Here is a 17,002-nt window from a genome sequence, read left to right as displayed (position 1 = left end):
GAATACAATTTTATTATCTGCATATAAAAAACATAAACATATTGTCGATCCAATGTTACATTCTGCCATTAATACACTCCTACTTCGTTCTATTTTCTATTATTATATGAAGTTTGTCGCTAAACTATAATGTTCTTAATTATTCTTCTTTTCTTCTCTGTACGAGGTTTATTAACTTTAGGAGCCATAGCAAGCGGTTTTTAATTTAAAATAAATGTAAAACAGCGCTATAATCCGTGATATCAGAACAGAATTCACTTCCAAAAGGGTGAGTTTAAACAAAAAAGTAATGTGACTTGCCTTGCCATGTTCCCTTTTTCGGCACTGCAAGATATCAGATTGGATACTATGATGGGGTCACAAAGGAACTGGATGCAAAAAATAACTTTGATAATATTTGGATTTCAGAAAAGCTTTTGATACTGTTGCACGTTGAAGACTGCTTTACAAATTGGAGCAGTATGGCATTAAGTACAGCAGTAAGGGCAAGTGCTGCAATGGATAAAGGGATGATTAAGTGGGAGAAGGCAGAAAGTGGTAATAAATGGACACTGCTCTATGTGGACTAATGTTATTAGTGGAATTCCCACAGGGTTCGGAGCTGGGCCCCTCGTTGTTTTGTGTATTTATCAATGATATCGATGAAGGTATATCAAGCTTAATGTCTAAGTTTGCAGATAATACAAAGGTTGGCAGGGTTGTTAAAGACAGTAGGCTACCGCAACAGGATCTAGAAAAGTTAGGCTGTTGTTGTTATTTGGTTTTTAGGAGCATTAGCAACTAAGGCCATATTGCTCCAGAGATATGTGGTGGTCATTCCCTGATCTTTCCGCATCCTCCGTATTTGGTGGTCACGGGCTGGATCAAAGTTAGGCAGATAGGCTGAGAAGTGAAAACTAAAGTTTAACATTGACAAATGCAATTACTACATATGGGTAGCAGTAACCCAAGAGAAACATACCAACCGTGTGGTATTACACTCAAGGAGAACGAAAAAGACTTGGGAGTAATTGTGCAGTCAGATATGAAGTTCTCTGAGCAGTGCAGACAGGTGGCTAGAACAAGTTATGGAATTTTGTCAATGATATATGGGAATTTTTCTAGCAGAGAGAAGGAGGTGATTATCCCTTTGTATAAGGCAATGGTCAGGCCACACCTTGAGTTCTGCGTACAGGTCTGGAGGTCTCATTTTAGGAAGGATGTAGATTTGCTAGAATGAGTACAGAGAAGGGCAACAAGATTGGTGAGAGGAACAAAGAGGTGCTCTTACCAAGAGAGGCTTAAGTTCTGCAAGTTGTCGTTGTTGTCGGTGACTCTATTGACTTGTCAGGGAAATGGGGAACATAGTATGTGAAAAGGATAGGTGGAACAGGACCATGTATTAGCATTAGTAGAGGCATTTGATGCAAGAAAGCAAGCTTATGCAGCATCAGCCAAAAAAAAAAAAAAAACACACTTCCACTTCACCCCTCTGTTCGTTCAAAATACCTGTCCAGCTGAGCCTTAAACTTATTTAGGCTATCAACTTCCACGACAAGGGATGGAAGTCTGTTCCACCAACCAACCACCCACTGGCTAAAGGCAAATTTCCTCACGTCTTTCCTACATCTGTCTTTCCTCAATTTGAATTTATGCCCTCTCAGGTGATTATTCTGAGCTAGAGGAAGAATCCCATCAGCATTGAGCATGCTCAAACCATTCAAGGCTTTATACACCTCTATCAGATCACCTCGCTGGTGCCTAGTCTCCAACCACTGTAATTTGCAAAACTTAAGCCTTTCTTCGTAAGAGCACCCTTTTTGTTCCATTCACTAATCTTGTTGCCCTTCTCTGTACTCGTTCCAGCAGCTCTACATCCTTCTTGAAATGAGGCCTCCAGACCTGTATACAGTACTCTAGGTGTGGCCTGACCATTGCCTTATACAAGGGAATAATCACCTCCTTATCCCTGCTGGAAAATTCCTGTATATCATTGACAATACTCCATGAGCTACTCTTGCAGCCTGTCTGCACTGCTCAGAGAACTTCATATCTGCCTGCACAACCACCCCCAAGTCCCTTTCATTCTCTACCACTTTCAGTGTAGTACCACAGAGTTGATACGTTGCTCTGGGGTTGCTGTTTCCCATGTGTAGTACTTTACATTTGTCAATGTTAAACTTCATTTGCCACCTCTCAACCCATCTGCTCAACCTTTCCAGATCCTGCTGCAGCAGCATAGTGTCAGTAGTGTCCTTGACAACCCTGCCAACTTTGTATCATCTGCAAACTTGGACATTAAGCTTGATATACCATCATCAATATCATTTATAAATACAGAAAACAATAATGGACCCAACACTGAACCCTGAGGGACTCCACTAATAACATTAGTCCACGATGAGCAGTGTCCATTGATTACCACTCTCTGTCTTCTCCCCCTCAACCACCCCTTTATCCATAGCAGCAATTTGCCTCCAATGTCACACTGCTCCAATTTGTGTAGCAGTCTTCCATGTGCAACAGTATCAAAAGCCTTTCTAAGATCCAAGTATATAATATCAAAGCTATTCCCTGCATTCAGTTCTTTTGTGACTGCATCATAGTATCCAATCAAATTGGTCAGGCAAGACTTCCCCTTAACAAAACCATGCTGTGTCCGAGCTATAACTGAAGTCTTGTCTAAATGATCCTGCAGTGCTTCTTTAACCAGTGCCTCCATTAATTTTCCTGGAACAGAAGTTAAGCTCACAGGTCTATAATTACTTGTGTCAGCCTTTGATCCTCCTTTGTGAATTGGGGTCACATTTGCACATTTCCAGTCTATGGGTACCTCCCCTGAGTCCAAGGAAGCTCTCATAATTATGGCTAAATGTTTGCTTACTTCCTTTGCTGCCTCCTTTAATATAACTGGATAGATCCCATCCACCCCGGGTGCCTTTCTTGTGTTTATCTTCAACAGTTTCTCCTCCACTTTACTCCCAGTTATTTCAAGATTCTGTAGCTTACTGCTAGAGTTGAATACACCTCTGGCATTCCCCTCGCTGAATAACTCCTCATGTGTGAATGTCGATGCAAAATATTCATTTAGTTTGTTAGCTACCTGAGCAGGATCATCAACAGTTGACCCATCAATATCAAGTGGACCAATCTGATTCATCCCCTTCCTTCTAGAGTTTACATAAGTAAAGAACTCTTTGCTGTTTTTCTTTGCATCCCTTGCCAAGGATTTCTCGTTTTCTGCCTTCGCCTGCCTAACCTCCTTTGTAACTTGGTTGCATATCAACTTGTATCTATCATAGGCTTCTGTGTCATGTGTTAATTTGTAAGTATCCCATGCATTTTTCTTCTCTGCCATATGCCTCATTAGTTCATCTGACATCCATTTTGACCTAAACGTTGGACAATATTTCTTAGTTGGTATGTAAAGCCTAGTAGCTTCCAAGATAAGTTCTTTGAATGCTTCCCATTTTGAATTTGCTGTTGGTAACATCATCAGTTGGTCCCACTGTATAGAATTTAAATACTGTCTCAGTCCATCGTAGTCGCCTTTACGGAAGCAATAACCCTTCCCTTTACCCCTAATCGTAGTTACCTCTTTGAGTAAATCCCACTTCAGCACACTGTGATCACTGCCACCTAGTGGTTCATTTATCTGCAGATTCTTAATGCATGAAGAATCACTGCTGATAATCAAATCAAGAGTATTACTCCCTCTAGTTGCCTCCCGAACATGCTGATGTAGAAAACAATCATCCAATAAATCCACAAAAGCCCTGTTAGTGTGTGAGTGACCAGCCCCCAAATTCCAGTCAATATCTGGGAAATTAAAATCTCCCATTATAAGACTCTCTGATTTACTGGCCCACTCTATTTCCCTGTACAGTTTCTTATTATACTCATCAGAGTCATTAGGCCTATAGCATACTCCTACTCTCAATTTTGATCTCCCAATGCTTATGTCACACCAAACTGACTCAACACTGCACTGTCCAGCGATGTCGACTGGCTTCACTTCCTTGGTTTTTATGTGTTTCTTAACTAATAGCATAACCGCTCCCCCCTTCCTATCCTGTCTATTCTTTCTGTAGACGTTGTACTCCCCAAATTCCAGTTCTGCATCCCTTATATCTGTGTGACACCACGTCTCTGATATCCCAACAATATCTGCCTTTGATGTTTTGAGCAATACCTCAAATTCATCAAATTTATTTACTAAACTCCTAGCATTGGTGTACACACAAGTATACCTGCACCTGTTTCTATTCTTAGCTACCCCTAACACAACCCATGTGTTTACTTGTACCGCAATGGCTCCCAGCAGTCTCTGAAATATCATGCATCTTGTTTTTCAGGCTTCTGCTCATTCTAATAGAAGCAGTGCAAGAATCTCTTTCACCTCTGCCAGTGGCTACTGTCAATCTATTGGTCTTTGTCTCCCCCAGGCTAGCAGTTTTCCGACCCACCTAACACTGCCTCGATAGCATCAGCAAATATTCTTGCACCCTTTCTATTTAAGTGTATCCCATCCCTGTAGAAGCAATCTCTCCTGTTAACAAGTACAGTTCAGGCTGAAAAAAATTCTACCCCTTGAGCCTTGCACAATCTTTCCAGGGCCGAATTGATCGACAAGGCTCTCATCATATACTCCCTCCTATCGTGTCTGGGCAGAATTGCAGACACTTTCAAATTCAACCCTAATTCTCGGCTTTTGTTCAACAGTGACCTGTACTTGTTAAGTAATTCTGCCGGTCTCCTACTCTTAATATCATTAGTATGTCTGCCAGGGGCAAAGGTTGATGACACTGTAGAGCAGATATCATTTTTTAAGGGCACAAAGGATGATACTCTCGTACACATTGGCACTAATGATATTAAGAGTAGGAGACCGGCGGAATTACTTAACTACAGGTCACTGTTAAAAAAAAGCCGTGAATTAGGGTTGAATTTGAAAGTGTCTCCAATTCTGCCCAGACACGATAGGAGGGAGTAATTGATGAGAGCTTTGTCAATCGATTCGGCCCTGGAAAGATTGTGCAAGGCTCAAGGACTAGAATTTTTTCCAGCCTGGTCTGTACTTGTTAACAGGAGAGACTGCTTCTATAGGGATGGATACACTTAAATAGAAAGGGTGCAAGAATATTTGCTGATGTTATCAAGGCAGTGTTAGGTGGGTCGGCAAACTGCTAGCTTGGGGGGATACAAGGACTAATAAATTAACAGTAGCTGCTGCCAGAGGTGAAAGTGATTCTTGCACTGCTTCTATTAGAATGCAATTGAGCAGCAGCCTGGAAAACAAGATGCAGGGTATTTCAGAGACTGCTGGGAGTCATTGTGGTACAAGTAAACACATGGGTTGTGTTAGGATAGCTAAGAATAGGAACAGGTGCATGTATACTTGCGTGTACACCAATGCTAGGAGTTTGGTAAATAAATTTGATGAATATGAGGTGTTGGTCAAAACATCAAAGGAAGATATTATTGGGATATCAGAGACGTGGTGTCACACAGATATAAGGAATGCAGAACTGGAATTTGGGGAGTACAATGTGTATAGGAAGGATAGACAGGATAGGAAGGAGGAGAGGTTATGCGATTAGTTAAGAAACACATAAAATCCAAGGAAGTGCAGCCAGTCGACATCGCTGGAAAGTGCAGTGTCGAGTCAGTTTGGTGTGACATAAGCACTGGGAGATCAAAATTGAGAGGAGTGTGTTATAGGCCTAAAGATTCTGATGATGACTATAATAAGAAACTGTACAGGGAAACAGAGTGGGCCAGTAAATCAGAGTCTTATAATGGGGGATTTTAATTTCCCAGATATTGACTGGAATTTGTGAGTTGGTCACTCTCACACTAGCAAGGCTTTTGTGGATTTATTGGATGATTATTTCCTACACCAGCATGTTCGGAAGGCAAATAGAGGGAGTAATACTCTTGATCTGATAATCAGTAGCGATTCTTCATGCATTAAGAATCTGCAGATAAAGGAAACACTAGGTGGTAGTGATAACAGTATGCTGAAGTGCAATTTGCTCAAAGAGGTAACTACCATCAGGGGTAAAGGAGAGTGTTTTTGCTTTCGTAAAGGCGACTACGGAGGTCAGAGACAGTATTTAAATTTTATACGGTGGAACCAACTGATAATGTTACCAACAGCAAATTCAAAATGGGAAGCATTCAAAGAATTAATCTTGGAAGCTACTATGCTTTTCATAACAACTAAGAAATATTGTTCAAGGTTTAGGCCTAAATGGATGTCAGATGAACTAATGAGACATGTGGCAGAGAAGAAAAATGTGTGGGATACATTATAAATTAATGGGTGACGGAAGCCTATGATAGATATAAGCTGGTCTGTAACCAAGTTACAAAGTAGATTAGGCAGGCAAAGGCAGATTATGACGAATCTTTGGCAAACGATGCAAAGAAAAACAGCAAAGAGTTCTTTACCTATGTAAACTCTAGAAGGAAAGGGATGAATCAGATTGATCAGAACCATCAATATCCAGTAGATTGGTCTACTGGATATTGATGGTTCAAATGTTGATAATCCTGCTCAGTTGGCTAACAAACTAATTGAGTATTTTGCATCTACATTCACACATGAGGAGTTATTCAGGGAGGGAAATGCCAGAGGTGAATTAAATTCTGGGAGTGAGCTAGATGATTTTGTAATAACTGAGAGGAAAGTCGAGGAGAAATTGTTGAAGATAAACATAAAAAAGTACCCGGGGTGAATGGGATCTATCCATTTATATTAAAGGAGGCAGCAAAGGAAGTAAGAAAACCCTTAGCCATAATTATGAGAGCTTCCTTAGACTGGAGATGTGCAAATGTGACCCCATTTCACAAAGGATGATCAAAGGGCAACACAAGTAATTATATACCTGTTAGTTTAACTTATGTTCCAGGGAAATTAATAGAGGCACAGGTTAAAGAAGCACTACAGGATCATCTAGACAAGACTTCAGTTATAGCTCAGACACAGCATGGTTTTGTTAAGGGGAAGTCTTGTCTGAAAAATTTGATTGGATACTATGATGTGGCCACAAAAGAACTAGATGGAGGGAACAACTTTGATATCATATATTTGGATCTTAGAAAGGCTTTTGATACTGTAGCACATGGAAGACTGCAGCACAAATTGGAGCAGTGTGGCACTGGAGGCAAATTTTTGCTATGGATAAAGGGATGGTTGAGTGGGAGAAGACAGAGTGGTAATCAATGGACACTGCTCTTCGGGGACTAATGTTATTAGTGGAGTCCCTCAGGGTTCGGTGTTGGGTCCATTGTTGTTTTCTGTATTTATAAATGATATTGATGATGGTATATCAGGCTTATTGTCCAAGTTTGCAGACGATACGAAGGTTGGCAGGGTTGTTAAGGACACTAATGACAGTATGCTGCTGCAACAGGATCTAGAAAAGTTGAGAAGATGGGCTGAGAAGTGGCAAATGAAGTTTAACATTGACAAATGTGTGGTACTACACTGACAGTGGTAGAGAACAAAAAAGGACCTGGTGGTAATTGTGCAGGCAGATATGAAGTTTTCTGAGTAGTACAGATGGTCTGCAAGTGTAGCTCATAGTGTCTTGTCAATGATATACAGGAATTTTTCTAGCAGGGATAAGGAGGTGATTATCCCCTTGTATAAGGCAATGGTCAGGCCACACCCTTGACTACTGATTACAGGTCATTTTAAGAAGGATGTAGAGCTGTTGGAATGAGTACAGAGAAGGGTAACAAGATTAGTAAATGGAACAAAGGGTTGCTCTTACGAAGAGAAGCTTATGTTTTGCAGATTACAGTGTCTGGAGACTAGGCACCTGTGAGGTGATCTGTTTGAGGTGTATAAAGCCTTGAATGGTTTGAGCATGCTCAATGCTGATGGGATTCTTCCTCTTGCTCAGAATAATCACCTGAGTGGGTATAAATTCAAATTGAGGAAAGACAGTTGTAGGATAGATGTGTGGAAGTTTGCCTTTAGCCAGCGGGTAGTTGATTGGCGGAACAGACTTCCATCTTTTGTTGTGGAAGTTGATAGCCTAAATAAATTTAAGGCTGAGTTGGACAGGTATTTGGAACGAAGGGAGGGGTGAAATGGGAGCAGGTTTTTTTTTTTTTTTTTTTTTTGGCTGATGCTGCATAACTGGCTTTTTTGCATCATATGCCTCTACTAATGCGAATGGTAATGTTAAAAAGTTGCGGTATCTGGAGACTAGGCACCTGCAAGGTGATCTGACTGAGGTGTATAAGGCCTGGAATTGTTTAAACAGGCTCAACACTGATGGGATACTTCCACTTGCTCAGATTAAGAACCTGAGGGGGCATAGATTCAAATTTAGGAAAGACAGTCGTAGAATAGATTTTCGGAAATTTGCCTTTAGCCAAGGGGGTAGATTGCTGGAACAGACTTCCATCTGTTGTTGTGGAGCTTAAATAAATTTAAGGCTGAACTAGATAAACATTTGGAGTGACCGGATGGATGAAACGGGAAGGTTTTTTTTTTTTTTTTGTTTGATGTTAATAAGCTTGCTTTCTTGCATCACGTCTCAACTAATGCTTTACTAATTTGCTTTACTAACTAATGCTAATTAAGCTTTGCTATTGAACTTAGTCTAATGCTAATGCTAATCTGTGCTGTATGTAAACATCCAATCTCAATGTGCCATTATTTCGACTGTCTACTGTACTGCATATGGGTAGAAATAATCCCAGAGAAATGTAATAACTGTGTGGTAATACACTTAGGGTTGCACAAAATGAAAAAGACCTGGGAGTAATTGTGAAGCAGATATGAAGTTTTCTGAGCAATGCAGACAGGCTGCCAGCAGGTCATGGGGTATTGTCAATGATATACAGGAATTTTGCTAGTAGGGAAAAGGAGGTGATTATCATTTTGTATAAGGTAGTGGTCAGGCCACGCCTTGAGTACTGCATACAGGTCTGAAGGCCTCATTTTAGGAAGGATGTAGAGTTGCTTGAGTGTGTACAGAGAAAGGCAACGAGACTGGTGAGGGGAATGAAGGGGTTCACTTACCGAGAAAGGAAACAAGACTGGTGAGGGGGAATGAAGGGGTTCACTTACCGAGAAAGGCAACAAGACTGGTGAGGGGAATGAAGGGGTTCACTTACCGAGAAAGGCTTAAGTTCTGAAAATTCAGTGGCTGGAGACTAAGCACCTGCAAGGTGATCCCATTGTGGTATATAAGGCCTTAAATGGGTTGAGCATGCTGAATTCTGATGGGATTCTTCCGCTTGCTCAGATTACGAACCTGAGGGGGCATAAATTGAAATTGAGGAAAGATAGTCGTAGAATAGGTATGTGGAAATTTGCCTTTAGCCAGCGTGTAGTTGATTGCTGTAACAAACTTCCATGTGTTGTTGTTGTGGAAGTTGATAGCTTAAATAAATTCAAGAAGGAACTGGATAAATTTCTCGAGGGAATGGGTGTGTGAAATTGTATGTGAAAGCAAGCATATGAGCTACATAAGCTACATACGCTTGGTTTCTTGCATCACATGCCTTTTCTATTACTAATACTACAAGCCCTCATACGCATTACAATGTCAACTTCAGAAATTTGTCCTGAATTGTTTGTTTTAATTCAGACATTGTTCTTAGTTTTACCCTGTAGACAATATCTTTCATTACAACCCACAGACAGAAATCAAGAAAGGATAGATCTGGTGATCGTGGTAGCCACTCAATGTAACTACGTCATCCTAGCCTAACTTGTCTTGTCATCCTAACTTGTCTGTGAAATTGAGATTTAACCATTCCTAACCTTAACCCCATAATGGGATGGGGCACCGTCCTGCTGGAAAAAAACATTAATTTGATCATGAACGCTAGGCCAAAATTCAATCTGTAACGTCTGTACATAATTATACTGATTAACAGTCTCATCCAACAACATTAGACCTATTATTCCCATGGATAAGATGACTGCCCAGACTGTGTTTCCTGATAGGTTAAGATCTTTTTCCTAAGTAACATTGGAGTTTACATCGGACCAATACACACAATTATGATGATTAACATGCCTGCTCAGTTTGAAGGTCGCTTCATCTGACCACTATATCTTATCAGGAAAGTCCCCATCTTCACAAACTTTGTTCAAGAAAATTCTGACCTCCTGTCTTGATCACCATCATGCAAACTTTGTAGCACCTGAGGAATGCAAGGCTTTATCGTGTTCTCTTTTAATAAGAGCTGAAGAACACTACTTTTATTAATACCCAACTCTGCAGACAGACATCAATTAGATTTTTGAGTAGTTCGCACTAATGATTGTCTTAATTCATCTAACTTTTCTGCCGTTGTTGCCAATACTGGCCTTCCTGATTTTTTTGCATCATTTACAAGTTCGGTTTCTTCAAATTTTTTGACTAGCCTTATGACATTATGACTTTGAACTTTCTGAATATTAAATTCTTCTGCTAAATAACGAGCAGATTTAGCTCCATTATTGTTGTTTTGGTAATAACTGCTGCCACTCTTTGTTCCTTTGTTAAACGATAATCCATGTTCATTTAGGGTGATGTTGAATAAAATTATATTTCAAATTTGAAACAGAAAATAAGAAAACAAAAAAATTAATAAGAACAGAAAAAAGCCAAAAATTAAGTAGTTATTTGAAATAAACATTTCAAGTATAAAAATAAAAAAGGGGCATTACTTTTACACCACCCTGTACAATGCTTGTTACCTGTAATAATTTTTGTTAAATGTGCCAGATCTGACACAACTTGCTCAATTAACTTAGATGAAATGAGGACTGGATGCTATCTTTGACCTTGAGTGAGAATGTGCAGGAAAAATCTGGCCAGGCACTCACTTGACTCGTGCTGAAATCCTCAGTTAAAATGGCCTGAACCAAATCAAATGAAAGAGATGTCTCCTTGGCAAATTTTTGAATGGTCAGCAGCCAATCTGTTTTAAGATTATGTTTTAAGTGTTTCAAGATGTTAACAGTTGATCAGCAATATTCATCTTGATATTTATCGTCAAGCAAAAAATTACCTTCATAAAACCCTTGAAACCACTTGAAAACTGTTTTTTTGCCCTCCTTTCCCCCTCATCATTTCTGTAGCAAGCATTTCATGTATTTCTGTAGCTGACTTTTCAAGTTGGCAACAAAATTTAGAGTTGGTACATTTTTCAAGTCTCATCATTTTCAATGCACACAATAAATAAATTAATTAATTTAAAAAAGTGTTCAATCAAAGCAGTTCCAACTAGACTTACACATAACAAGCTAAAACTTATGCACATGCTCAAAAGATGTCACTGTAGTCCCACTTTTAGCTACTACGTGTTCAAGAATTATAAAATCATTCACCAAACCTTTTGATCAAAACCATGTATATAATAGTTTGGAGGCTGAATTTTGAGAAGGATGTGTATCTCCCTGAAAGGGTGTAAAGAACAAAACTAATCAGGAGTGCAAGGGAAAGAGGGGTTGGGAGGCAAGATGACTTCATTGAGGTGAAAACCTGAATCAACTCACTTTGCAGTTAGATACTCTTCAGGCTCTGCCATCCGCACCCCTCTTTCCCTTTCAGAATTCTTTTAAAAGCATGAATAAGCTGAATGCCGATATTTTATCTCCCCACCCTTTCTCTGAAGTGACTAAGACCAGCAAGGAAGGGAAGCCATAAATTCTTAAGGCTAACTGTAGATAGATTAGGGGAAAGCAGATGCATGGATCAAAACAATTAGAAGGATCACAACACGTGCAAATGATGTTTTTGTAAATATGATAACATATGCACCTCTTGCTGTTAATGAAACTAAGTTTTGATCGGTGTGTGCACCAAAAATTTTCAAAGCAACTACAGAGTAAACAATAACTGCAACTTTACTGGAATATGGTTTTTGTCACCATTGTGGAGAGACAATGACTGTGCACATTTGTCACCACATGTGCACAGACAATGACTTTAGTACTGTTGGTTTTTAGGAGCATTAGCAACTAAGGCCATATTGCTCCGGGATATGCAGTGGTCATTCCCTGACCTTTCCGCATCCTCCGTATTTGGTGGTGACAGGCTCGAACCCCAGTCTAATCAAGAAGCGTGTGCTACGCACTGCTGCTGCTCCTTCCCACCTGGCTATGGAGGCGCTGACTTTAGCATTAGTAGAGGCATATGATGCAAGAAAGCAAGCTTATTCAGCATCAGCCAAAAAAAAAAAAAAAAAAAAAAAAAAAAAAAAAACACACCACTCCCATTTCACCCCTCCGTTCGCTCGAAATACCTGTCCAGTTGAGCCTTAAATTTGTTTAGGCTATCAACTTCAACAACAAGTGATGGAAGTCGGTTCCACCAACCAACCACCCGCTGGCCAAAGGCAAATTTCCACACATCTATCCGACATCCATCCTTCCTCAATTTGAATTTATGCCCTCTGAGCTGATTATTCTGAGAAAGATGAAGAATCCCATTGGCATTGAGCATGCTCAAACCATTCAAAGCCTTATACACCTCTATCAGATCACCTCGCCGGCGCCTAGTCTCCAGACTCTGTAATTTGCAAAACTTAAGCCTTTCTTCGTAAGAGCAACCCTTTGTTCCATTCACTAATCTTGTTGCCCTTCTCTGTACCCGTTCCAGCAGCTCTACATCCTTCTTGAAATGAGGCCTCCAGACCTGTATACAGTACTCAAGATGTGGCCTAACCATTGCCTTATACAAGGGAATAATCACCTCCTTATCCCTGCTAGAAAAATTCCTGTATATCATTGACAAGACACCATGAGCTACTCTTGCAGCTCGTCTGCACTGCTCAGAGAACTTCATATCTGCCTGCACAATTACCCCAGGTCCTTTTCATTCTCCACCACTGTCAGTGTAGTACCACAGAGTTGATACGTTGCTCTGGGGTTGCTGTTTCCCATGTGTAGTACTTTACATTTGTCAATGTTAAACTCCATTTGCCACCTCTCAGCCCATCTGTTCAACCTTTCCAGATCCTGTTGCAGCAGCATAGTGTCAGTGGTGTCCTTAACAACCCTGCCAACCTTTGTATCATCTGCAAACTTGGACATTAAACTTGATATCCCATCATCAATATCATTCATAAACACCAAAAACAACGACGGACCCAACACTGATCCCTGAGGAACTCCACTAATAACATTAGTCCACGTTGAGCAGTGTCCGTTGATTACCACTCTCTGTCTTCTGCCACTCAACCATCCCCTTATCCATAGCAGCAATTTGCCTCCAATGCCACACTGCTCCAATTTGTGCAGCAGTCTTCCATGTATAGAGTATGGCCCTTAGCAATATTAGCCAGGCACATTTCATATATACAATGCATTGATAAAATCAAAGTATCAATGAGATACTGATTACACAACATCCCACTCTTCTTAAGCTCTTTCTAGCTGATTAAGTGTCATTAGACAGTTGACGGGTCTAGATGATCTGTAATACATCTTCCTAAGGCATCCCACATGTTAATAATGGCATAATATGGATCATACCCTCATCTTAACATACTGTTGACCAGCTATGCCCTATGAAGTTGAGTGTTGTCATCAATAAGAATGAATTCTTCACCAACAGCACCAGCTTAAGGAAAGACAAAAGTTACAGTATCTCATCTCTATACATGTGTGTGTGGTCAAGGTTCTGTTCCTAATGGTGTGGTCTGCACGACCAGAGACTAATGCTACCCCACACTGTTCCTATAGATATACGGGGTTATTCTGTATTCCTCTCTCATGCCACAGAAGGACCTAAAGAAAATCTGACTGCAGGCAATACTGAATTCATCTGTGAAGATTACACTGTACCATTCCTCAGTTCAATTATGACATTCAAGTGCTCACAATCTTTTGCTACAATGTCAAGCACTCAATGGAATATACACCACAGATCTCACATAAAGTCCATATCTATCCAGATGATTTTTTGTAGTTCTGGTTGACAGTGTCCCTGTCACTGCTGCAAAATGTCTGGGTTTCTGGGTAACATTCAAGTGCTGATTGCAGCATTGTTGATACTCTATGACCCTGACATCTATGAATGGCATCATTTCTTGGAACTGATACTAAAACCTACTGATGTTATACATTGTCACACACATACACCAAATCATGCTGCAACCCACCATTGTGAATGTCCCACCTCCAGCCTCACAATGACTCTCCAAGTGGCAGACTCAAGAAAATCTGTATGAGACACTGTTTTCAGATGAAGCATCTGAAAACAATGTAATGGACGGGTGCATTGTCTTTTGCAGCACAAATGAGCTGCATCAATATGGTTGAGTAGTATAAGCATGAAGAACTTAGTAACTTACATCAGCACCTCAGTCTGATATCACAAAGCATATTATCCAATGGATTGTGCTGTGATTCTTTAATTGTTTTCATCAGTGTATTTACTTTCAGCCAGAAGATGACTGACCCTGGAACAAACTACCACCCCACTACTTTGACAGAAAGTTAGCAAAATTATGTTTCTTCCATCTTTTGCTGATCCCAATACAATCAAAGTTATCATAAAAAGCAATATGTAATTTTATACCTATTTAATATGATGCCTTTGGAAATAGATAAATACCTTGCTTATCTACCAGCATGCGCAGAGTACCCAGAAGCTTGAACACAACAGGAAATGTCTCTATGGAAACCATGGGAAGAATTTTTTCAATAACACCCAGCTCTATCAGAACTTGCTTGTTTGATGCTAGAAAAACAAAGTTCAAAAAATTTATACTTCTTTTTTAATTAAATAAATCTGATATGGTAAAAAGAAATATAAATATGAAGTAGGATTTTGTGGATTACTTCAGTTTTCTAGGAAAATGAACTGTAATGACATGCCATCATAATATATATATTTTTAAACTCTGAATTTTTATTTATTTATTTTTTTTTGGTTTTATATTTTTACATTTATGCATAAAAAAAATCTGTTTTAATTCAATACTGTGTTCCTGAAAATAGTGAATATAGTTAACTATACTTAACACCTCATAAAAACATCTCATTTAATATATTGAAATGTTTTTACGAGTATTTTTAATACCCTACCCCATTAAGAATAAATAAAAGTCATTATGCAATAAAATATATGCATCGTTATAGGAGTGATACATTTACAAAATATAACCCACCAATTTCTAGTCTACGGATTTTTTTCTCATGGGGGAGGGAGGGAGGGGAGAGAGAGAGAGAGAGAGAGAGAGAGAGAGAGAGAGAGAGAGAGAGAGAGATGGGATGACCAAGCTAGAATATACCCATTACCTCACACCACCACATATCTACAAACTTTTAGGCTTTGAAGAAATTGAGATGAACAATGGGAGAGAAGTAGAGATGCTAAATTATGTATTGCTATTGCTGAATAAGTTATTGAGAAATAATAATATACTTATATACAGAAAACTCTGATATGCCAAATAGAGAAAATTGCCCACGATTCCCATTTTAACTCTATGCTCTGATTAAATTTTTTTCATTAATGGAAGGTCAAATTCAGTAATGGATTAGGTGAGAAATGAAACATGAAAGATTCTATGTATTTAAAACGAATAGCCATTGAATTATATTTTAAATTGTTAAAAAACAAATACAGTTTTCTCCCTTTTTCTCTATGGTAAGCTCATACTATTACTGAACTAAACTTCACACTTATTCGAATAATACCAGAATTAAACAGAACCTTGTTGAACTCCAGTATTAGCTGAGAAGTTGGAAGATGAGAACCATCCACCATCACATGCAACAAGCACTCAGAGAGAAAACTGGATATCCAATTTCAAAAATCAGATGCTATACCGTAAGATGGAAGAATTCTTGGAAGTCTACGCGACACATGATTGAAAATCAAAAAAAGTTGAGATGAACTGCTTGAGTTCCTCTCCATTTTCCATGGAATTTGTCTAAAAATGAGTAACAAACCATTATATCACCAAGGGATTGACACTGCCAGAATTGCTATTGGCAACCATCAATTACATGGAAGCTTTCAAGAGAATGTTAAGAGTTTACAGATTTCTCCATTACTCTGGAAGAAGTTGCAGTACGTCCAACAATAAGACAACTTGAATGGTGAAATCTGATACCTTATTTTAGGAACTGGCTGATAATTTCTATGCAGAAAAATGTCAGTGACATAAGAGAGTAAAAAAGCAATGCAAAAAGAGGATTTAACTCTACAGCAGGGGTCCCCAAACTACAGCCCATGGGCTGGATCTGGCCTGAGAAAGAATTTTATCCGGCACGCGATATTTCAATTAGATCATAAAAATTAATGTTTATATTAGATCACAACAAAATTTTACAGCATATTTTAACATTTGTCGGTTGATTAATAGTGTTGACGCTTCTGTGTCGTCAGCTTAGCCTTGTCAGATATTAATTCTGTTATTTCCACTCAAAGCTATTCTTTGAAACATCGTTAAAAGAATCCATTAATCTTAACCCTGTCATTAAATAGCAATAGGTGTTAGAGACTGTAATTAGGGATTTCCTAATCCCTTGCCAGCCTGCACACCAGCCCTGATGTTCAGAGTACGGGAGCAAAGGTCACCCTAGGCTTCCACTACACAAGAATCTCAGATCCAGGATAAAACCTGGCATCAGAAGCATGGTCTGATGATTGGTATCGATAAGATCCTAAACCAGCCTGCACACAAACCCTGATGTCCAGAGAAGGGAAGAAAGGTCACCCCTGACTTCTATTACACAAGAACCCCGGATCCAGGATAAAAACAGGACCCTATCCTATCGGTTAATGGAGTTAATCCCTCTGCTATAAATTAACTGCTGGCAGCCTGTATGCACGTAATGTTTCTGGTAGCATCGGTAGATTTCTTAATCTCTAAATTCAATTGTACCAGCAATTCAAAACTTAATACTTTAGAATTGTAATTTGAAAATTGTAATATTGGTAATTGCAATTGTAATATCCTAAAATATTCAAATTTGTAGCCGTTTCTGTTCTCTCCACAGCATGGTCTGATGATGGGTACATGAAATATCACCTTATTAAACTATATT

General features: G+C 39.3%; 1 protein-coding gene across 1 annotated transcript in view; it reads right to left on the bottom strand.

Annotated features, from left to right (window-relative positions):
• Positions 1-17,002, bottom strand: part of LOC150081581 (rap1 GTPase-GDP dissociation stimulator 1-B-like) — a 199,792-nt gene that overhangs the window by 109,809 nt on the left and 72,981 nt on the right. Inside the window, exon 6 of the mRNA XM_090380251.1 lies at positions 14,559-14,684. Coding sequence (XP_090236377.1) covers positions 14,559-14,684 — 126 coding nt within the window. The remainder of the gene's footprint in view (positions 1-14,558; positions 14,685-17,002) is intronic.

Source organism: Mastigoproctus giganteus, chromosome 8, assembly GCF_048544385.1.
Source record: "Mastigoproctus giganteus isolate SK-2022 chromosome 8, ASM4854438v1, whole genome shotgun sequence".
NCBI lineage: Eukaryota > Metazoa > Arthropoda > Arachnida > Uropygi > Thelyphonidae > Mastigoproctus > Mastigoproctus giganteus.
Note: the sequence above shows the minus strand (reverse complement) of the source record. Positions and strands in the feature narration are given on the sequence as shown.